Raw genomic sequence first — 24,446 nt, forward strand, 5'->3', positions numbered from 1 at the left:
AAGGGATCCAAGGAAGCTTGGCTGTGTGGATTAGGAATTGGCTTGCATGTAGAAAGCAGAGGGTTGTGGTGGAAGGAGTGCCCTCGGATTGGAAGGCAGTGACTAGTGGTGTCCCGCAGGGCTCGGTTCTGGGACCTCTACTTTTTGTGATATTTATAGATGACTTAGATGAGGGGGTGGAGGGCTGGGTTAGTAAGTTTGCGGACAACACTAAGATAGGCGGTGTTGTGGATAGTGTGGAGGGCTGTCGGAGCTTACAGAGGGATATTGATAGGATGCAGAGCTGGGCTGACAAGTGGCAGATGGAGTTCAATCCGGAGAAGTGTGAGGTGGTACACTTTGGAAGGACAAACTCCAGGGCAGAGTACAGGGTAAACGGCAGGGTACTTGGCAGTGTGGAGGAGCAGAGGGATCTGGGGGTTCATATTCACAGTTCATTGAAAGTTGCCTCACAGGTGGAAAGAGCAGTTAAGAAGGCCAATGGGATGTTGGCTTTCATAAGTCGCGGGATTGAGTTTAAGAGCTGCGAGGTGATGATGCAGCTTTACAAAACTCTAGTTAGGCCACACTTAGAGTACTGTGTTCAGTTCTGGTCGCCTCATTATAGGAAGGATGTGGAGGCATTGGAGAGGGTGCAGAGGAGATTTACCAGGATGCTGCCTGGATTGGAGAGTATTGAATATGAGGAGAGGCTTAAGGTGCTAGGGCTTTATTCACTGGAAAGGAGGAGGATGAGAGGAGACATGATAGAGGTATATAAAATATTGAGAGGAATAGATAGAGTAGACAGTCAGCGCCTCCTTCCCAGGGCACCAATGCTCAAAACGAGAGGTCATGGCTTTAAGGTTATGGGTGGGAGGTTCAGGGGAGATGTCAGAGGGAGGTTTTTCACCCAAAGAGTGGTTGGTGCATGGAATGCACTGCCTGGGGGTGGTGGTGGAGGCAGATACATTGAACAGGTTCAAGAGCTTGTTGGATAGGCATATGGAGGAACGTGAGATAGAGGGATATGCGGGAGGAAGGGGTTAGGTAGTGTGAGGGTGGTCTGATGGACGGCACAACACGGTGGGCCGAAGGGCCTGTTTTGTGCTGTATGGTTCTATGGTTCTATGACAGGGGGAGAACGTACAAACTCCTCACAGACAGTGGCCGGAATTGAACCTGGGTCGCTGGCGCTGTAATAGCATTATGCTAACTGCTACACTACTGTGCCCATGTTACCTATGTTGCAACGTTACCTATGTTGCAAATTAACAACTGCAAAGAGGATGATTTGGGTGCTGGTGTGTTTTTATACCAGAGAAATGCACCCAACAGCAGATTTGCATTACTTGTTGCAACTTTGAGGGATGGGATGGTTCAGGTAGGTACCTTAGTCAGCAGGGATGAGTTGGGCCGAAAGGCCTGTTCCTGTACTGTATACCTCCATTGGCAATAATGAAGGCTACCAAGTGCTTAATGACACAGACCTGGTTGCCTGCATCGAACGACAAACATAAGGAAGAGGTAAGAAAGAGACAAGAGTACAAAAGTTCCAAGAAGTAAAAGTTACTGTTTCTGTAAAGACCTTGTGTTAGCTGATCAGCGAGATATCAAGCCTGATTGCTGTAAACTTGAATTGCTCTTTGCAACTGCAAGTTATGATTCAGCAGGTTTGCAGAGTATTTTCATCGCTATGGTTTCCCTACATGACATTTAGGAAGTTTGGCTGCTATTTTTTGGTGCAAGTATTGGGCATCTTTAGGACAATGGGTGAAAGTGTAATTGAGGGACCTGATGAACTTAATAGAATAATGAGGTTGATGTTCAGACTGCAACACCTAGAGTTCCATGGAATGCTATACTAACTTTAGCTGGGGTTTCATATTATCACAGTGGTGCAGGATTTTGTGCTCATTCCTCTGCACACAATGCCCGAAGATTCAGTCAAAGAAATTGATGAACTCTATGACGTTGTTCTGAAAATCATTAAAGAGTGGAATACAGAGGTATGTCTATATTTCTAGATATATGTGTTATACTTTTTTGGATACAGAGCTATGCTGGATTGTGTCACTTATGGATTAAGTTTTACAGCAAAATCTTGGAATTACATGATGCAAATTATCCAACAACAATTATAATTTTTTCCTTGCCGTGCTCCCATATTTTTGCAAATAGACACCGAATAATGACTGCCATTAGTCTCACAATGGTCATATGCTCATCTTAATTAGGTGATGAATTCAGTAGCCTGGATTTTCTAGTCAGAAGCCAAGGGCTAATGCTGCCCCTGACCTTGAAGAAACCTCCCACAAACTTTCAGTGGGCTCTTTAGAGTACATTTCCCCTCTCCTGACTATTAGTTTGCTGTTGCCTCACTTCTAAAGCATCCAATGCCAATGATATCATTACGAACAAACTTTAAAAGGTGAACAAATAAAGCCCACAGAAGTTTGAAATAATTATACTGAAGGAATTAAACTCCACACATTGAAAATTAGTTTATTTTAGGGCCAGGGAGATTGTTCAGCAGCAATTCCAGTCTAGAATGCCATTAAAAACTCACTTGCTCTTTATTCATCAATGTATAATATTTTCAGTTTTTAATCAGAGCAAAATATGTGTAAAATATTTGTAAAAGTATTTTCATCAATTCATTAACCCCATGTTTGTTGCTCTGATGAAGGTTTCAACCCCGTGGAGAAGAAATGAACTCACTGACAGCATCATTCATACTTCCAGAACACACTTTTAAATGCACATAAGTATAGTCCAAATCTTAAATAGTTAATGATGAACACATTGTTATCGCTATCTTAAATTCAAGCTCATTATCTTGATGAATAGGAAACCTGAAAATAAAGTTGTTCAGCCCTATTTTCCCATTGTATTTTGAACCAGAAACCAAGTTCTAGAGTTCAAGTATCTTTTTTTTATAATGATACTTGGAATGGTGGCAATTTAATCAAAACACTTCTGGCACCTCTGACTCAAGCTAACAATGGAGCTCTCATGTCTCCATGAGATTATATTGTGGAACAGCTTCAAGTAATAAATGAAAACAAACAAAAAATAGAATACTGCCTACAGATATCCATAAAATCAGTTCCACTTACACTCTGGTAGGAATGTAAGAAAAAAAATCATAATACCAGAATTTCCCCCATTTGATATTCAGTTGTTTCAACACTCTCTGATTGTGCTGAGTATTGTAGATTTTACTCTGAAATATAGAAAACTGCTTATCTTCCTCTGTAGTGGTAATAAACCCAGGGAGGTGTCTTCCTCTCCAATTTGCTTTATTTCTTCTTGCTTTACCTCCTTTACTGTTTGATTATTTTCCCCTTGGTTTGAATTTCATGTCCAGTTTGTGCTTTTCCCATTTTACATATCTCACTTCTAGTCTCAGCCTTTCCTAAGGCGCTTTCTTCTTTCGTTCTGTTTCTGCTGCTTCTTGCAAAGACTGACAGCTCACAGGTAATTACCAACGAGTCTGCTTGTAGTCCACAAGATCACAAGACAACTGCGGACAAGGAGGACCATTCAGCTCACGTTAGTTCATCCATCCTGGAGCACTTTACTGTTTTTCTCTATTGCAAGTGTCAACCACTCCCTGTGTGATGAAATTTATTTTATCTGTATTGACAAGGTGACTGTGTTCTGATTCTTTCCATATCTTTCACTGGCTTAGAATCCTCTGAAATGCCTTCTTTCCAAAATGTAGACCTGTTTTTCCTTACAGCTCAGCGTATGACACAAGGGACAGATCAATGATTATTTGCTTGTCTGCCTGAGTGTTTCCCTTGTGACTGGGTCCTCAAGAGTTCGAGCAGTACTCGAACTTGGAGATGATACCAAAACTAGCTTTGTGGTTGCTAATGAGGAGGAAAGCTGTAGATTGCTGGGAGATACCAACAACTTGATCAAGCAGGCAGGAATGTGACAAATAGAATTCAGTCCAGAGAAATATGATGTAATCCAATGGGAGGGCAAACAAAGCAGGAATTCAGTGACCCTGAATTTGTCATCAGTGGTGAACCTACTAACAAGGTAGCTGAAAAGGACTTTAACAACCAGGTAACATATTCACAATTGTCAAATCTTCAAAAAAAACTTCAAGTGTTTCCAAAAGCATTGGGAAACATTGATAAACTATAATGAACTTTTAAAAGTTTTTTTTGTAAAGTAAAAATAATTATTCCTAAAACAAAAATACTTAAAATTACATAAAATAGTTCAATGCGCTCAAACAATGGAGAAAAAATCCAATTAATATTTATCTGTTCAAGCAGCATTTAGACAGGCACGTTAATAGGCAGGGAGTTGAAGGATTTAGACCATGTGCAGTTTAAATTGGCCCTTCGACATGGTGAGCGGCGAGGGTGTTCCTATTCTGTATTGTTCTATGTTCTATCTTCAGTCCCTTGCACCCATAAGTGCTCAGAGTTGGACCCTAGTCAGCTGACTGCAATTTCAGGACTTCAGCATTTGTGCAGAAATCGTAAGGTTATTTACACTTATTTGGGAAAGTGTCATCAGTCATGCAAGATCCTGGCTAATAAGAGTTAGGGCACTGAGAAATGTAGAGGAACAAAGGCGAACAATAGATAAAGAGGGTAAGAAGACATGTGGGAAACTTGTTTCTATTGGCTGAGGCATGAAATATAAGAGTAGGGAATCATATGAGAAGAGTAGAAATAATAGTCACAGCTAAGGTGTGTACAGTGCTGATCACCACAATGTAGGAAGGATGTAGAAAGAATAATATGTTCATATTTTCTTACAACAAAGGAGGCCATTCAGCCCAGTAAATCTATGCCAGCTCCCAGATGAATCCCATCCCCCCACTTACTTCCCTGTAAGCTATTCTCTCACATACCATCAACATCACCCTAATTCCTATCCACCAACCAACACTGAGGAAAATTTACAGTGGCCAATTAATCTATCAACTAGCACATCATTTGTCATGTGGGAGGAAACCAGAGAACCCTGGGGAAATCCACATTGTTTAGGGAGAACGTGCAAACTCCACACAGAGAGCACCAGAGGTTAGGATTAAACCTGAGTCACTGGAGCTGTGAGGAAGCAGCACGACCTGCTGCATCAACGTGCTGCTCGAGAATGCTCTGCCTACGATCAAACTGGGATCCTATCATGTTTAAGGCAAAGTAATGACCACTACACCACAGGAACTGCTGCATTAGAAAGGGTGCAGAGGAGAGCTGAGAAGATGTCAGCCGGGCTGGAGAAGTTTCAATATGTAGACAGATTGGCCAGACTGCAATTGGCTTCTTTGGAACAAGCTGAGGGAAGATTTAGTTGACCTGTTTAAAGTCCTGAGAGACCAGGACTGAGAGGATGAAAAGGACTTACTGCCCTTAGTGATGAAGTCTGTAAGCAAGTAGCATAGATTCAAGATCGCAGGAGGATTAACGTGATGTTAAGGAAAAGCAATTTCATCCAAAGAGTGGTAGTAAGTCACTGCCCAAAAGGGTGATGAAGACAGATAGACTTCTATGCTTTGGTGATTCAATTGCTTGCTTAGATGCTTCTTTGCTTTTAATGATATTGGTACCTGCACCCCAGTGGGGATCTATCCAGAGTGACTTGTCAGTCATGGACAAATTGTGTCAGCCCACAGAAGTGGGAGAAAATTCAGATTCTTGGCCCAACCAGATCGCATAGAGGCCCACAAAGGAATTTTGGATTCACACCAAGAGAGATAGAATGGGGGAGGTTATATCAAAGAACGATAGACTGGGTGGAAATGACAGATAGCTGCAGAAGGTGCTGACTGGGGTTAGGGATAGTAATAGGGAAAATATGGGAGAGAGAGCCGCAAGTAACTACATTTGGCCAAGGAAGTCACTGAGAGGTTTGGATGGGTAGGAAGGGGGAAGTGGGTGGGAGGTGCAATTAGCAAAGTGCATGAAGTGATAAAATGAACTTCACACCAGGAGATGGTTTTAGTGGGAGATCTAGGCCCATATTCTTATTTTACTTCAGCCTTCTTCACAGTGAGAATTCTAGAGAGCACTTCCTTCATTGGCACGGTTACCATTAAAATTAGGAATGAAATTTCAAATAAGTTCAATCATGATCACGCCTCCATTTCTGGCTTCCATCATTTTCTGAGTCAGTGCCAGATCTTCCACAGATACCAGCAAGAGCTTTATTTTGCCCTTGTCCTTAGCTATGGCACTAAACCTCACCTTTGATTCTAACATACCTCCCACTGCTCAAATCACCACTGCTCCAGGGCCAAACTCCTGATCTGACCTGTGCCTCAGTTGCTCATGTTGCTGAATCAGAAGGATGTGGTTTCAAATCCCACACAAACATTAAAATCCAGACTGCCATTCTAAAGTAGTAATGAGAGAGTCCTGCATTGTTAGTGATTCTGACTTTCAGCTGAGATATTAAAAATGAAGATCAAAAAACTGCAGATGCTGGAAATCTTAAATAAAACCAAAAAATGCTGGAAACACTTAAGAGGTCAGGAGGCATCAGTATAAAGAGGTACAGTTATCATTTCAGGTCCATGATGAAGAGTACCAGACCTGAAACGTTAACCGTTTCGCTTTCCACAGATGTTGTCTGACCTGCTGAGTGTTTCCAGCATTTTCATTTCTTACTAAGTTAAAAATGAAGCTCTGTCTGCTCCCTCAGATTGTTCATGGTGAAAACTCTTGTGGTGTTAGTTTGAAGAGCAGCAACATAATTCTCTTTGTTGTCCTCCACCAATGTCACTAAAACAGAATATCTGGTGATTATCAGACTGATCACAGCAGAATGGAGACAAATGAGACTGCAGATGCAGGTTTAAAGTGCAAGGGAGTAGATACAGAGGAGATGTCAGGGGTAAGTTTTTTACTCAGAGAGTGGTGAGTGCGTGGAATGGGCTGCCGGCAACGGTGGTGGAGGTGGATACGATAGGGTCTTTTAAGAGACTTTTGGATAGGTACATGGAGCTGAGAAAAATAGAGGGCTATGGGTAAGCCTAGTAATTTCTAAGGTAGGGACATGTTCAGCACAGCTTTGTAGGCTGAAGGGCCTGAATTGTGCTGTAGGTTTTCTATGTTTCTATGCTGGAATCTGGAGCAAGAAGCTGGAGGAACTCATTGGGTCAGATAGCATCTGTGGAGGGAAATGGACAGTTGACATTTCAGGTCATGACCCTTCATCCAGTCCAGATGAACTGTCTCAACTTGAAACCCTCCACAGATGCTATCTGACCCGCTGAGTTCCTCCAGCTTCTTGTTTGTTGATCACAGCGGAAGTTTGCTGAATGCAAAATGGTTGCTGCAATCTGACATATAATAGTGACTACTCTTCATTAAGTTCTTTGGGACCTGACAGGTGATATATAAGTATAAGTCTTTATTGGATTGGTTCAGGTATAGATTAAAGAGTGCATTTTGAGAGAGTTTGACTCCCTTTACTTGCAACTTGTTAGCACCATAATCCGAAATCTTACTCCCTGATGTTTGCACTTAGACTCTGTGAGTGTGTTAGTGAGTTGGGACCAGTTGGGTTAGGGGCCCAGTAGAACAATTACTAAATAAAAAAGATTGAAGTTAAAAAAAAGAATGGAAACCGTTACAGTTTCTATTGCACATTATTAAAATAAGACATTTACGCCTGCAAATAACTGTTAACGCATTAGCAAGAACATGCTTAATGTGTTTGGGTTTATATTTCCGCTTAGAGAGGAATTAACATATCTGAAGTAAATGTTGAAGTAAGTGAGTTGTAGTGTTAAATAGTGAGCAGTGGAATGTTATATCAGCACATTTAAGTATCATCCATTAATATTTCTGACAGTTATTTCTAGGTGCAACTGGCTAATTTAATCAGACACCACACAGCAGGAGCTTAATTGTGTCACACCTCAGCTCACAGCTTTCCCTTTCTACAGAACATTATGATACTTGGAGACTTCAATGCTGATGGAAAGTACGTATCAAAGAAGAAGATGGAAACAATACGGCTCCGAAAAGACAAAAATTTCCACTGGCTCATCAGAGACGACGAGGACACTACTACAAGGTTAACCACAGACCAGGCCTATGACAGGTGAAGACCACGAGGCTGTGTGGAGAACAGGCGCAGGGAGAGAGTGTTTGGGATCCTGTGTTTATAATGGGGATCAAAGGTCATTGGCTTTAGTCTTCCCAATAATTCATTGAAGTCAGTACCCCCGTCCCTGGGAACTGTTTAATTCTTAAGCTGTTTGTAGCCTTGGTGTCCTTTTTTTTTTCGCAAATCCCTCCCCCCCACCCCCCGAGAAGAGTTTCAGATTTCTCATCCATGAGATTGCTAAGACCACCTATTTGTTCCTCCATAATATTGCCCTCATTCTTGCTTCAGCTCATCTCCTGCTGAAACCCTCATCTATGCACCTGTTAACTCCAGACTTGGTTATTCCTGATGCCTCACTTATTTCACTCTCAGTTAACTTGCTGCAAAACTCTACTGCCTGTATCCTAACTCACTCCAAGTTCTTCAGCGCTTGGGTGACCTCCAATGAATCTTCAGGTTTGAAATTTCTCTCACTACTTTTTCAAATTCATCCATAGTCTCACCCATCTTTACCTCTGTAATCCCTTCCAGCCCTGCAACTCTCCTGAGTATCTTCTAAACTCTAGACTCTTGCTTATACCAACATTTAATTGTTCTACCACTGCCAAGGTCCTAAGCTATGGAATTTGTTTCCAAAATCTCTCTACTTCCCTACTCCTTCTCCTTTAAGATGATCTGACCAAGCCTTTTTTTCCCAACTGTCTTAATATCTCCTGTGCAATTTTGGTCACCCCATTACAAGAAGGATATGGAGGCTTTTGAAAGAGGTTTACCAGGATGCTGCCTGGATTAGACGGTATGATCTATAAGGAGAGGCTGGACAAACCAGGGTTGCTTGCTTTGGAGCATCAGACACTGAGAGGAGACCTGATAGAAGTTTATAAGATTATGAGAGGCATAGATAGGGTAGACAGTGAGAATCTTTTCCCCCAGTCAATGTCAAATACTAGAGGACATTCATTTCAGGTGTGAGGAGGAAAGTTTAAAGGAGACGTGCGGGGCAAGTTTTTTTCCCCCCCACAGAGAGTGGTGGGTGCCTGGAACAAACATTGTGAGCCAAAGGGCCTGTTCCTGTGATGTACTGTTCTATGTTCCTTCTTTAGTGCAGATGTGGGTTATTTTGGTAATCCTCTTGTGAATCACCTTGGGACATCCTTGCTACTTTAAAGGAACTATTTTTATTGCTGTTGTTGAATGATTGCCTCCTCTCTCCCACTATCTTTTTTCTCAATTAATTTTCTTCCCTCATTTATGAAGGAGTCCTCCCACTCCCCCTCCAATGCCAATTTGCAAGACAAGAGGCCCCACAAGAGATGTGCAAGTACATGCCCCCGCCTCACTAATTTGCTGGCCACTCACCCAGAACTGGCACAAGCCATTTCTTTCTGACACCCTGGTTGAAAGTGAGGACATTCATGGGCAAAGTCCACGTTGCCTGAGGTGCGTTGCCTCAGTCTGTTGCTTGGTTGCTTAGCACACCTAACATCTCATTAAAAGAAGATCGAAGAGTTACCGCCAGCAACAAGTTAATGTATTATACATAAAGCCTTTTCCCCATGGATTGCTTTAAAAAAAACATTCCTAGGATAGAACACTGTAATATTACCTTCAACGAGACTGTGTTCCCAAAGGCACCCTTAATAAAACTTACAGCCAGCATGTGATATTTTTCATGCAACCCACTGCTGGCCATCTGTTATGTAATATTAATCCATAATTAATGTGGTTCATTGAATCATAATATTTTACATACAACATGAGATGATGTAGCCCCATTGTGCCTGATGGAGCTTCTACTTAGTCCGATTCTCCGGTGTTTTACCCATAGCTTTAACATTTTGGCATTTTTTTCTCTTAGATTTCACTCACTTTCATCTTAGATAGATAGATATCTTTATTAGTCACATGTACATCGAAACACACAGTGAAGTGCATCTTTTTGAGTAGAGTGTGCTGGGGGCCAGCCCGCAAGTGTCGCCACACTTCCAGTGCCAACATAGCATGCCCACAACTTCCTAACCCATATGTCTTTTGGAATGTGGGAGGAAACCGGAGGACCCGGAGGAAACCCACGCAGACATGGGGAGAACAGATCTCACGAATTATAATACATTTTGCACCCACCACTGTTTCCATGAGTGACAGTAGGAGGACCCAAAGGTCTTTAAGTTGTACTATAAGATATTTTTACATCCTTCTGAATCGTTTAAACATCTTGGCTAAAAGACAGAAGTCCAATAATGAAATTAATTTAAACTTGCTCCAGATTGGGTTAGAATCACCAATCTTCTGGCTCAAAGGTGAGAATGCAAACTAAAATTACAAGGCCTATATATTGACATGTGGAAGGAAGCAGGTAGTTTACTATCCTCCACTGAAGCCTCCTACCTCTTAACTTGATGCATGATCTTTTATTCGTGAGTCAGTTGCAAGAGCAGCCCTGCTTGAATTGCTCTCATTGTTGGTGTTTATTGTCCCTCTCGAACTGTCATTGAGCTACTCTTGAACCACAGTAGTCCATGTGGTTGAGATGCTTCCACAGTACAGCAGGGCAGAGGATTCCCGTATATAGATCCAGTGACGATGAAGGAACAGAGATGTATTTTCTAGTGACGTGGAGGGGAATATGCAGGAAGTGCTGTTTGCATGCGTCTGCTGCCCTTGACCTATTGGGTAGTAGAAGTTGCAAGCTTGGAAGGTTTTGGAAGTTGATGTAGTACTTTTTGTAGATAGAATTCAATGCAGCCACAAAGTGGTAGTTGTGAAGGAAATCATGTAACATCATAAAGTGCTGGAAACACTCAGCAGGTCAGACAGCATCTGTGAAAGGAGAAACAGTTAACATTTTGGGTCAGTGTTTATGGTGTTACTTTACTGTTGTTGGAGTCATCCAGACAAATGGCAAGTATTACATTTTTCTCTTCTCCCAGTACTTTTCCCTCCTTATTGTTGACATGAGAAACAAAAGACTGCAGATGCTAGAATCTAGATGAAAAACGCACTGATGCTGGAGGAACTCAGCAGGCCAGGCAGCATCCGTGGAGAAAAGCAGGTGGTCAACGTTTCGGCTCAGGACCCTTCTTCAGGACTGAAGATAGGAAAAGGGGAAGTCCGATATATAGGAGGGAAAAGCAGAGCAGTGATAGGTGGACAAAAGAGGGGAGGCGGGGTAGGCACAATGGTGATAGGTAGATGCGGGTAAGAGGTGGTGATAGGTAGATACAGGTAGGAGATAGTGATAGGTTGGTGCGGGGGAGGAGGGGAGAGCAGATCTACCGGGGGGTGGGTCAAAGGTAAGGAGAGAAAGGAAAAAAAAGGTAGAAAAAAAGAGGCTGGGAAAGGGAAGAAGAGAAGAAGCACGGTGGGGGGGTGGGGGGGGGGGATGTGGGGAAGGGGGTGGGGATTACCTGAAGTGGGAGAATTCAATGTTCATGCTGTTAGGCTGCAAGGTTCCAAGATGGAAAATGAGGTGCTGTTCCTCCAGTTTGCACTTGGAATTCTCCTGGGCAGTGGAGGAGGCCGAGGACTGACATGTCAGTGATGGTGTGGGAGGGGGAGTTGAAGTGACTGGCAATGGGGAGATGCAGATCGCAGATTATTGTTGACGTGCTTCATTACAATTTGCTCCTTTCCTCCGCCAGGCCATCATATCAGAAACCCTGCATCAAGACCTCATCTCTCTGTAATGGTTTTGTTTTAGTTACCCAAGTTGTAGGACTGTTTGAGTTATATGCAGAAGGAGTGTTTGTATAACCATCCGTTCCCTTCTTTCTCATATGCTTATTTAAATCATCCCATAATGTATCCACACTATTCCCTTCAACCACTCCCTGTGCGAATGAGTCCCATATTCTTGCTCCTCTTTGGGTCAAGAAGTTTTTCTGAATTCCTTATTGGATTTCTTGGCATCTTACATTGATGTCCATTCGTTATGCTCTTTCCCACAAGTGAAAATGTTCTCTCTGCATGCACTTAATCCAAGCCCTTCATGACCTCTGACAGCTAACCCCTCACCTTTTTTCAAGACAAAAAGTAGTCAATCTGTTTGTCTTTTCCTACTATGTATACCCTCCATATGCTTTCCTGCGTTGTCTACCTCCTCTACATCCTTTTATAATCTCAGGCAGTCCCTCAGAAAAGACCGAGTTCCTTCCCCTCTGGTTCAATGGTTCTGAGCTGACTGATGAGGCCAATGGGGAACTCACACACTCTACCGCAGATAGGGAAGGAGATGCCTAATGGTTGAGATGGGTGAGCAGTTTGAGAGGTGCTCACCCATCCCTCCCACCTCCTGCCATTTATCCTGGGCTTCCATGCACTCCTGAGCCTCAGAATTGCAGTTCTCAGTGCCATTCTGAATGCTCATTCTTCACGAAGAAGTCATGGATCTGGGATTCCCAGAAACCAGTGAAGCTGTTGCCTATTTTTGAGGAGGTTTTGAAAAATCCTTGAACATTTTCCTCTGTCCATCTGGTCATTTCTTACCACGAGAGGGCTTGAAAGATAGGCTCCGCTTCATGAGACTAGTGTTGGCCATGTGAATGATGTGGCCTGTCCAATGGAGTCAATCAGGGCTGGGAATGATGGCCTGGGAGAGGGCACTGCTGTTGTTTGTTATCCTTTCAGTGGGATTTGGAGGGACAACACTGATGGTATCTTTACAGTGTCTTGAGGTGCCTGCTGTAGGTAAAGTCAAAAGCATATGGAACAGTAGGAGATCTACTGTCTAGTAAAGTATGGGTTTGTGCCCGGTTGTGGTCTCACCTTCAAACACGCTTTCCCTCAGTCTGCCAAAGGTTGAAGTGGCACACACTGAAGGGAATGGTCAATTTAATCGTCGATATCTTCCTTTGCTGAGTATTGGCTCCCAAGATATGGGATCTCAGAGTGAACCTTTATTGTGGGAGGGTGACATAAGATATCTTTATTAGTCACATGTACATCAAAACACACAGTGAAATGTATCTTTTGCAATAGAGTGTTCTGGAGGCAGCCTGCAAGTGTCACCATGCTTCTGGCGCCAACATAGCATGCCCACAACCTCCTAACCCGTGCATCTTTGGAATGTGAGAGGAGACCAGAGCACCCAGAGGAAACCCACACAACCACGGGGAGAATGTACGAACTCCTTACAGACAGCGGCCGGGATTGAACCCGGGTCATTGGCGCTGTAATAGTGTTACGCTAACCGCTACACTACTGTGCCTGCCCTTGTACATTGACATTGTACAGCAGGTGCAGATTGGGAGAGAACCTTTGATTTGAAGTTGTTGAGCACAAGCATTCTCTTGTATGCTTCAGTGAATAAATCGATGAGGACTAGGAGCTTAGCCTCCAATCATCCATAGAGGCAATCTTCACCTGTATACTGCAGCTTGATTGAGGGAGGGTCAAGGTGAACTTGTTTCTGAAGTATAGGCAACATCAGTTGAACAGTTTGTTTTCCCTTCAAAAGTATACTTTATTCATTAAAATTGCAATTATATAATGCAGGGCATTGATCTGTCAGCATTCAATGTATCAAGAATATCAGTACATTCTCTTTAATGTTTACAACACGGCAACTTGGCATCAATGTTCATTCCCAAACTTTCCATCAGCAATAAGTTTGAGGGGTTATTATACAAAGCCTGTCCCTCAGTGTCTAATGGTAGGAGAACCATAAATGTGGCCTTTCCCCAAAAAATCTTTGTCCTACACCTTGGAGGTGCCGTCTGCAGCACTTGGTTGCAGACAGCTCCTTGCATTGGAAGACTAGCAGGTTTTGTGTGGACCAAAGTGTATCCTTCACTGAGTTTATGATCTTCCAGCAGCAATTGATGTTTGCATCAATGTGCATCCCTGGGAACAACCATACAACAAAGAGTCAGCATTGCCTGGTTACTTGCCTAGCCCCCAGCACGTTCTCAGTAATGCAAAAAGACGCATTTCACTGTGTGTTTCGATGTACATGTGACTAATAAATAAATATCTTATCTTATTTTATCTTACTTGGGAAAATCCTCAACAAAGACCACTGCATCCCTTTCCAGAACTTCTTAGCAAACACACACTCCACAAGAAGATTATATGTTTGCTTCATCTGCACTGCAGCTGCCTTAAGAGCAGAATTTGGTGGGATGATGACATAGGTCGAACAGTTTCCCACTGTGGATTGGTTCCACTGCACTCGCCACAAATTCAGGACCTAGGAATGTCAGGGCCCTTTGTATAATCTGGCGACTAGACCTGTATGGGTGGTATAACCAAGGTCTGATAAAGATTTAACATAACTTTCCTAGTTTTTAAATAGTATCCCTCACAAAGTTAAACCTTTGTGCTTGATTTGTTTTTTATAACAGCACTGCTAACCTGTAGGGCAACCTTTAGTGACTGGTGCATTTGTATTTCCAAATTCCTGTCCACCTACCCGATCTAGACTTGCACTATCCGGGTGATAAGTGACCTCCCTATTCTTCCTACCTCACTCACATTTATCTGTGTTGAACTTCATTTGCAATTATTCTGCAAGTTGATTAATGTTCTGCAACTTATTGCAATCCTTCCCCGTAATGACCATCCCAACCAATTTAGTATCATGCATATTGTGCCTTTGAATCCAGATTCTGAATGCAAGCTGTAAAAGCTATGACCTGATCATTATGGGGCACCACTAGCCACTTTCTACCCTTTACTCCCCAACTCTGCTTTCTGTCCTGAAGTCAGCCAACAATATATTCCCCTGCTTGTGCCATATCTCCCCATTCTCTGCCCTTGTTCATTAGACTATTAAAGGCATTTTGAAAATCAAGATAAATTACACTTGAACTCTGAATGAACCACAAAATAAAGGCTGCCAACTTTTATGTAAATATGATTGAATTTACAAGCAAAATTGGTTTAAACATAGATATTACATCAGGTTTAAATCAACACTGCACCTGACTCAAAATGAATCAGGGCTTGGATAAGATTGCATCCCTTAACAGTATTTTTTCTTTATTTCCCTGTATATTGTGCCTTTTGTAGTGCAGTATTTCTCTTGATGTGTGGGAAGTCCACAGTGGATTCTCTGTTCACAGTGCTGCGGGCGCTGTCTCTAATTATGTCTGTTGCTGCTGTTGACAGGATTGTTGTTTACGGGAATACGTTTTATCAGGGGATTGTTCCAAATTCTGCAAAGCCCTTCAACTTCCAGGAAGCGCTGGAACTGACAGGAGAGCGGAAAGTAGGTGAAATTTTAACCCCTTCTCTCCGATGGGAGCAATGTAGGCATGGAGAGGGATGGGGGAGGGGTGCTGCAGGTGAGTGATGGAAGGACTTGCCTCCTATTCTCATATTTCCCTATGACATAGGAGGCCATTCAGCCCAACATCTATGCTAGATTGTAGCAATCCCATCAATCTCATTCCCCTACTTATTTCCTTGCAACCAATTCTCTCACACATGCCCATTAACACCCTCCTGATTCTCCCACCATCCATTTGCACTGGGGCAATTTATGGTCGCTAACAACCAGCACATATTGTGGGATGTGAGAAACTGGATCACCTGGAGCTAACCCACATGGTCAAGGTAGAACACGTAAACACCACGCAGACAGCAGCGGAGGTCGGGAGGAATCGAACTCAGTGGCGCCACCTGCTGTGTCACTGTACTGCTCTAAAAGAGTGGTGGACACCTACTCCTTTCATTACTGAAAATCGGGGCTCGAAACTTATGGCTCTGCAGACACTACCTATTTTCATGCCCATCATTTTACTTAACAAAAATGCAAATACTACCCAGATATTTAAAGCTTTTTTTTCCTTTACAATTAGGCTTTGGACATTAGTGACCACTACCCCGTTGAGGTGGAGCTCAAATTGATCAACCAGAAGAGAACCGGATTAAATGAATGAAAACAAGGGCACTGTACAGCAACTGGGTTAAAGTGGCAAATAGCAATAAGGTTGAACTAATACAGCTGAGCCTCGTCATCCTGAAATGTTCATGAAATTTCAATAGAATTAAAATGCATAGCTGTGACCTTCGCTAGATTTGTAAATTTAAATGTAATTGACTTCCTTTATTCCTTCTGACTACAGGCAACCATTGTTTTTAGTTGCAGATGAACCTTTCGTTTTAAAATAAGGGACAGTTTTATCAATGGAAACCTTGGGCCCCTGGTCAACAGGAAATGCTGGTACCACATAAAGACAAGGAAATGCAATCTTCAAAGTTAGTGGGTCCATCTCTGCAGGGACCATTTAACACATTGCAAGACTTTGTGACTGCCATAAAGGGGTGAAATCTGTTATCTTTGCACACAATAAACAATCATTGATTAATTTACTGTGTTACACATTTGTACAAGTCAGAAGTTTTTAAGATTTGAAAAAGTTTGTCAGGTAATTATGAAGAAAGTACTCACACAATGGGGTCCAAGATATAAGATACTGTAGAATAAATCCATTCAGCATTTCAGGAGGGCTCCTTCACCTGGAGAGTGGTTAGGATGTGGAGCTCATCAGCACTGAATCTGGTTCAGGTGATAAGCATTTATTGATTCAAGAGTAAACTAGTTAACCTTGTTTGGGAGAAAGACTGGCAAGAGACTCATGTGGAACACACACACATGGACGTGCTTGTCTAGAGGACCTGTTTCTTTGCTGCGTATGTGATGTGTTTAATCTATATGTTACATATACAGCTGAAACAAGAATAGAAAATGCAGGAAAAAAACTCAGTAAGTCAGGCAGCAGCTGTGGAAAGAGAAACAATCAGAAAGTCGACCATTTCTTTTTCCACAGACGCTGCCTGACCTGCTGAATTTTTCCAGCATCTTTTTTGCAGATTTCCAGCATCTGCAGTTTTCTCTTGATTCTCAGTCATATGTACCTATTCACCAATCTAAGCCATCACCAGGGAAGGGAACTATCATTCTGCCAAGATTATGATGAAAGGTCTTCAACCTGAAACATTTATCCTGTATCTCTTTCCACAAATCCCTGCTGAGTGTTTCCAGCATTTCTGTTTTTATTTAAGGTTTATCTCCATTTGTCTTCTCCATTACAATACTCTGAATCTGGGAACACTACACCTACTTGTTGTTTCTAAGTAATGCATGTATTATATACTGGAAATGCCCACTTTTCGCTGAAGGAATGCAGTCTATCCACTTCCAAGTATCTAATCACAATATTCAGAATAATCAGGTAAATCATTAGAACTGCAAACTGAAGTTGTAACGCTAGTTGGAGGAAGCTATGCAACAAATCTTAGAATAAACTTGCTGGGTCACTTGGTGTTATTTATATTCCTGAACAATTCTACTTATCATTATCCCTTCCAATGTACATTTAAGCTCTACTCAGTATTTATGCAAAGTAAGCAACTATTTGAGGAATTGCAGCCAGAAACGATTGCCCTGTAATTAGTTTGCTAGGAGCTCGAAGAATCAAGGTTTGCGTGCCTTCACGTAGAATGGTGAGGAATTTCTGAGATCAGCTGGAGTTGATGATTTTTCACAATCCCTCTCTTCTGACCGAATCAAAAGGCACTTGTTCTGTAAAAACTGTGTATCGTGGTTGTTGCTGTTCCCTGCATTTTCCTTGGAGTTGATGCATCCTGAAGATCATCCATTTTGATTCATGGATCAGCCACACAGAGGAGGCAAAGGTGGAGGACTCTGGTGATGTTTTCCCCTGAGGCAGACTGCAAGAAGATCCCAATATAAGTAACACTATCAGATTTGCCTCCTTCTTCATAGATGGTCATGATCATGGCATCTCGGAGGTCCCTTGGAATGTCTTCCTCATGAAGATGAAGGATGAGGTTGCAAATTTGTGACTGAAGTGGCTCTCCACTGAATTTTAGGACTTCAACAGGGATGCCCACTCCAGAGTCTTTGTTGTTTTCCATTCGACAATTTCTTGATGGGCTGGGATGGCAGGAAGTCTGGATTGGCGGGTTTGCTGCGGGGTGGAGTCAAGGACACTTGGACTCCAAAAGGGATCTCAGTTGAGGTGTTCTTCAGTGCATTCCCTCCAGTGGGCACTAATTGCATCCCTCTGATCACAGATCTCTGCGAGGTTGGGGAGGGCTGCTGCTTTCTGCAGATGCTCTTGACTAAAACAATTCATGCATTGGGTAAAATTTTGGTTAACATGTTATAGGAAAGACGTCATTAAATGGGAAAGAGTGTGAAGAAGATTTATGAGAATGTTGCCAGAACTTGAGAACCTGAGTTATAGTGAGAAATCGGGTAGGCTAGTACTTTATTCATTGGGGCGTAGGAGTCCAAGGAGTGACGTTATTGAGGTGCATAAAATCATGAGGGGCATAGATAGGATGAATGCACACAGTCTTTTTCCCAGGGAAAGGGAATCAAAATCTGGAGGGCATAGGTTTAAGATGAGAGGGGAGAGATTTAAAAACGAGGCCTGAGGGGCAACTTCTTCATACAGAGGGTGGTACATATATGGGACGTGCTGACAGAGGAAGTGTTTGAGGCAAGTACAATAACAACATTTGAAAGACACTTGGACAGGTACATGGATAGGAAAGGTTTAGAGGGATATGGACCAAACATGGGCAAATGGGACTAGCTTAGGTGGGCATCTTGGTTGGCATGGATGAGTTGGGCCAAAGGGCCTGGTTCTGTGCTGTATTGCTCTATGACTCTATGTCATGATTATTAGTGACGGAAAAGCAAAAAGTTGCATTTTCTGGAAATCTGAAATCAAAACAGAAGACGCTAGAAAAACTCAGCAGAATATCCAGGATGGTACTGGGAACCTCAAGCACTTCATTGGGAGCACATGGAAGCCATGTAGATGCACCACCTCTCTAACTACCCACCTGCCCACCCCATCACACCCCTCCTGTGACCCATGGCAAAATTTGCAGATGCCACACTGGTCTCATCAGTCATTTCACAACCAATAGACAGCCTAAGAAGTGCAGTAATTTGCACATTTTACGCATTGCTTTTTACTTCATTTTTGGGCACTGAGAGTGGACAATTGACCAATAGTGTGGTTGCTTAACTACTTCCCAGAGGTGAGGTTACACCAGAAAATGCTCTAAATCCAAGTGAGAGATAGGCACATACAATGTCCCTGTTTCACTGTGCATTCTCAAAAGTAGAACATTGGGAGATTTAAAAAGATGTACAATAGACCATAACGATGGAGCTCCAGATGCAATAGGCAGATTGTAATTAATAGCCAGAAGTCACAGGACATCAAGTTAAACTTTGGATACAATATTCAACTGAGTCTGTTCTGCTATTAGTGTTCTAAATGTGTGATACAGTCAAAATAAGCACCAGCCACATTATAATTAAATGTAACCATACAAGCTCCATTTTACCCTTACCTACCTTAATAAGGTAAGATATCTTTATCAGTCACATGTACATCGAAACACACAGTGAAATGCATCTTTTGCACAGAATGTTCTGGGGGCAGCCCGCAAGTGTCGCCACGCTTCCGGCGCCAACATAGCATGCCCACAACTTCCTAACCCGTACGTGTGGGAGGAAACCGGAGCACCTGGAGGCAACTCACGCAGACACGTGGAGAACGTACAAACCCCTTACAGACAGTGGCCGGAACTGAACCCAGGTCACTGGCACAGTAAAGTGTTACGCTAACCACTACACTACCGTGCCTGCCCTCGTGTCATGGAATAACGGTGATGCCATTGTTCCTTGCCACCTCCAAATGAACTCATCGGCAAAAATCAGGAAGACTTTTATTATGGGTATCATTATGAATATTTGAGCATATTGTTTGCACTTTTCTATTAATGTGAAATTTTAACATTTTTATATGTCCAAATTCCACCCAATACAGTGTGAAATAGGGTCATACAGCACAGAAACAGGCCCTTTGGTCCATCATTTTCACACCAACGCTACTTTTCCTTAACCTACTGAGCATCATATCTTTTGACATGCGGGAATGAAACCCAGAGCTCATGTGGGAAGTCCGTGCAGTCACAGGGAGAATGTGCAAACCCCACACAGAAACTACTCAAGGTCAAAACTGAACCCGTGTCTCTGGAGTTATGAGGCAGCTTCATGGTCAAGTGAGGTTATCCACTTTTTGGGTTATGTGTAATTGGAATATAATGAAGTATTAATCAGTTAGAGCAAGAGATGTCAGGAGGAAAAAAAAATTATGCGCTTCACTCCCCAGCAAAAATCTGAAGCACTTGATGACCTGATGAGTTAAGACAAGGTAGCTACAGAGATTGTGAGCGCTGTGGTTATCAGATTCCAAAATTCCATAGTCTGGAATCGTTCTTGTGGGTTGGTAGATTGGATTGATGGTAGCAAATGTGACACCACTACTTAAGAAAGAGAAGGGGAGAGAGAGAAACAGAGAACTACTGTTGTCAATAGTAGGGAAGATGTTGAAATCCATAATGAAGCATCTAATAGCAGAACACTTTGAAAAGGGTAATAGGATTGAGCAGAGTCGGCATGGATTTATGAAAGGAAAAACATGTTTGACCAATCTGCTGGAATCCTTTGAGGACATAACTAGAAGAATAGATAATGGGGAACCAGTGGATCTATTGCACTTGGATTTTCTGATGGCTTTGGATAAGGTTCCATACAGGTTGATCAACATGGTTTGAGCACATGGAATTTGGGGTAATGTACTGATACGGATTAAATGGATCATTCTCAGGTTGGCAGGCTAGTGGGGTAACACAGGGATTGATGGTGGCCCCAGCTATTCACAATCTATATTTATGATGTAGCTGAGGGGACCAAATGCTGTATTTCCAAGTTTACTGATGATATTAAAGTAGGTGGGAATTTGACTAAGGAGGAGAACGTAACGAGTCTTCAGAGGGTTGAAAGTCAACATTGCAGATACAAAAAAGGGATGAGGAGGACAAATCGTTTGTTAACATTTATCACAAAAGGATTTGAGTACAGGAGTAAGGAAGTCTTACTGTAATTTTATAGGGCTCTGGTGAGATAACACCTGGAGCATTGTGTCCTGTTTGTCTCCTTACCTCAGAAAGGATATACTTGCCATGGAGAGAGTGCAGCAAAAACGCATCAGACTGTCTCCAGGCATAACAGAGACACAAAAGATTCTGCAGATGCTGGAATCTGGAGCGACACACACAAAATACTGGGGGAACTCAGCAGGTCAGGGCCCAGGACCGCAAGAAACTGCAGAGAGTTGTGGACACAGCCCAGCACATCATGGAAACCAGCCTTCCCTCCATGGACTCTGACTATACCTCTCGCTGCCTTGGTGTAGCAGCCAACATAATCAAAGACCCCACCCACCAGGGTCATTGTCTCTTCTCTCCTCTCCCATCAGGCAGAAGATACAGGAGCCTGAGGGCACGTACCACCAGGCTCAAGGACAGCTTCTATCTCTCTGTGATAAGACTGTTGAACGGTTCCCTTATATGATGAGATGGACTCTTGACATCAGACGGAAGATACAGAGCTGGACTCTTGACCTCACAATCCACCTTGTTATGAATTTGCACCTTATTGTCTACCTGCACTGCACTTCCTCTGTAGCTGTGACACTGTGACACTTTACTCTGAATTCTGTTATTGTTTTTACCCTGTACTACCTCAATGCACTGTGTAATGAATTGATCTGTACGAACAGTATGCAAGACAAGTTTTTCACTGTACCTCGGTACAAATGACAATAATAAACCAATACCAAATACCAATACCAATCCATGGAGGGAAATAAACAGTCAATGTTTCGGGTCGAGTCCCTTCATCAGGACTGGAGAGGAAGAGGGCAGATACCAGAATAAGAAGGTGGAGGAGAACAGACTGGCAGGTGACAGGTGAGTCCAGGTGAGAGGGGGTAGGTAGGTGGGTGGGGGAGGGGGATGAAAGGGAGTGATGTGAGAAGCTGAGAGGTGATAGGTGGAAGAGGCAATGGGCTGAAGGAGGAGGAATCTGGTAGGAGAGGACAGTAGACCATGGAGTAAAGGGAGGGAGGTAGGGAATGGATGGGGAGGTAATGAGGTTCTGCCCTCTTCCTTTCCAGTCCTGATAAAGGGTCTCAACCTGAAACATCCACTGTTTATTTCCCTTCATAAATGCTGCCTGACCTGAGTTCCTCCAGCATTTTGTGTGTTACTCCAGGCATAGCAGGTTGCAATAGACTCAACCTGAATCCTGTAGTCTTGAAGAATGAGTGATTACCTTGGAACATACAAAATTTTTACATGACTTGACAGAGTGAATGCTACCCCTTACTCAGGAGATTTAGGACTGATGTGAGAAATTTCTTCATTCATAGCATACTCTGCTCCGGAGGGCCATGAAAGTTCAATCACCGAGTTCATTCGAAAGAGAGCAATGGATTTTTGAATATTAAGGAAGTCAAGGGATATGGACAGAGTGCAGGAAAATGGCACAGAGGGAGCTGATCATGATTTTCATGAATGGCGGAGGTGGCTCAAGGGACCAGATGGCTGACTTCTGCTCATTTCTTAGATTCTTAGTTGGTAACACCAAGAGGTGCTGTTTAAAAAAATTCTATCCCATTGCAAGTACAGGGTAGTGGTGTGTTATAATTGGGAGAATTTCTCACAAACTATGATAGTGGCACAAGAGTTTTAAACACTCCACAGAATGTTCATCAAAATTTATACTGACATATGTAATTCAGGTGCTAAAATGACATTTCCTTATGGTCTTTATTTTAACTTCATGGAAGTCAGTACGGGAAATAATTAATTTAATATACCCTCGAGATCAGATGACCATCCATGGCCTAAGTGAGAAAGAGTGGCATTCTAATAATGGCACATTTCCAACCATTTAGAAAACTTCCACTTATAGATTTGTTCTGAAGAAAGATGAGACATTGGTGAAAACAGGGCATCAAATTAATAGACACACAGAAGACCAAGGGGAAGTTATACTTAATAGCAAAATGACCAGAAAGATGCCATAATATCTAAAAGATTAAATTTAGTGCTCCTACACTAGGATAGAACATTTAAAGGGATGTCATCTTGCTGATAAGGATTGAGTTACTAACCCACATCCCATTTCAGTGCAATTCTCACCATGGGATTGTAAAATCTGGTGGACAGAAAATTTAAAAAAAGTTGAAACCAATTTGAACAGTATGTCTGGTTTTGTTTGCATACCTTGTGAAAGTCCATTTTTAGGGTTTTTTTAAAAATAAGAAACACAATCTTACCATAGATAAGGGCAGCAAGTGCATGAAAACAACTATATCCACATCACATACCATTTTGATTTTGAAATAAAATGTTTTATCATTATTATATCAAAATTTTGGAACTTGTCATTTAGCTGTACTGCGGAAGTACGTTCACCACACAGAATCCTGTTGAGTGAGCTGCAGGTCACCAACGCCTTCTCAAGGATGATTAGAGATCAGTGATAAATGCTGGCCTTACCAGCTGCACTTGCATCCCATGAATGTATGGAATGAATTAGGGAACCATAACTGTCCCCCAAAGTTATTAGAAGGCGCAATATGAATGAAAGGCTTCATCGGTCTTTGTTATCTGCAAAAGTGAAATTTTCTGCAGGTCCCAACATTTAAGTTCTGAATGATGCAGCTCTACCATCTGCTGGATGACAGATAGCACTGCAAGGGAGACATTTACAATTTAACTCAAATAAACCTTTGTTTTATACAAAATTATTGCTATTTCACATATAATTTACACAGAAGCAGGATTATCAGCTCAACCCAGATTTATGCTCCACTGACACCCTATCCAACATTTTCTGCAGATTTTATGGCTTTCCTCTCTTATTTACTCATCTATTTTCTCTCAAAGGCATCTTTATAGGCAGGTTATTCATTCCATCCTTAATTTCCAAAGTTTCCATCAAAGTTTCTCTTGGATTTATTAGTAATGAAATGTTGGGAGATGGATAGTTAAGGTAACAGAATTCCAGCCAAAATCTATGAATCTCATGAAAGCTTACTTTGATTTTTATTTGCCACTGTCCCCTATTCTTTCTCACTGATACTCTTTCCCCTTCCTGCTTTAAGGGGAATGAAACAGTAAATTACTTTTGTTTCATTCAATACAAATTAATAATGTAGTAAAACATCACAGGAAGGTTATCAAACAAAATTCAACAGTCTCATCTGGAGATATTAGGGCAGGTGAAAGGAAGCAACTTTTAAAGAAGTTGGAATGAAAGTTGGAGGTTTAGGGAGGGAATCTCAGAGGTTCAGACCCTGACAGGATAAGGCTTAGGGGACAATGGTAGTGCTTAAATTTGGGGTGATCCGCAAGCCAGAACTGGAAGTGCAAAGATAACCAAGGGTTGTAAGACAGGGGGAGATTGCAGAACTAGGGAGGGGGCAAAAAGAATAACAAAAATGTCAGGAGTGAAACCTTGCTTACTAATGCAA

At 42.3% G+C, this 24,446-nt stretch overlaps 1 protein-coding gene across 4 annotated transcripts in view; it reads left to right on the plus strand.

Moving 5' to 3' along the window:
* The window catches only part of LOC127571627 (deoxyribonuclease gamma-like), a 49,383-nt gene extending 33,038 nt beyond the window's left edge, over positions 1–16,345 (plus strand). For all 4 annotated transcript variants that reach the window (XM_052018182.1, XM_052018185.1, XM_052018183.1 and 1 more), the window contains 4 exons: positions 1,876–1,988; positions 7,904–8,061; positions 15,175–15,274; positions 15,867–16,345. In XM_052018182.1, coding sequence (XP_051874142.1) covers positions 1,876–1,988; positions 7,904–8,061; positions 15,175–15,274; positions 15,867–15,947 — 452 coding nt within the window. In that variant the 3' untranslated portion in view covers positions 15,948–16,345. The remainder of the gene's footprint in view (positions 1–1,875; positions 1,989–7,903; positions 8,062–15,174; positions 15,275–15,866) is intronic.
* Positions 16,346–24,446: the final 8,101 nt, after the last annotated feature.

Source organism: Pristis pectinata, chromosome 6 (assembly GCF_009764475.1).
Source record: "Pristis pectinata isolate sPriPec2 chromosome 6, sPriPec2.1.pri, whole genome shotgun sequence".
NCBI classification, from domain to species: domain Eukaryota; kingdom Metazoa; phylum Chordata; class Chondrichthyes; order Rhinopristiformes; family Pristidae; genus Pristis; species Pristis pectinata.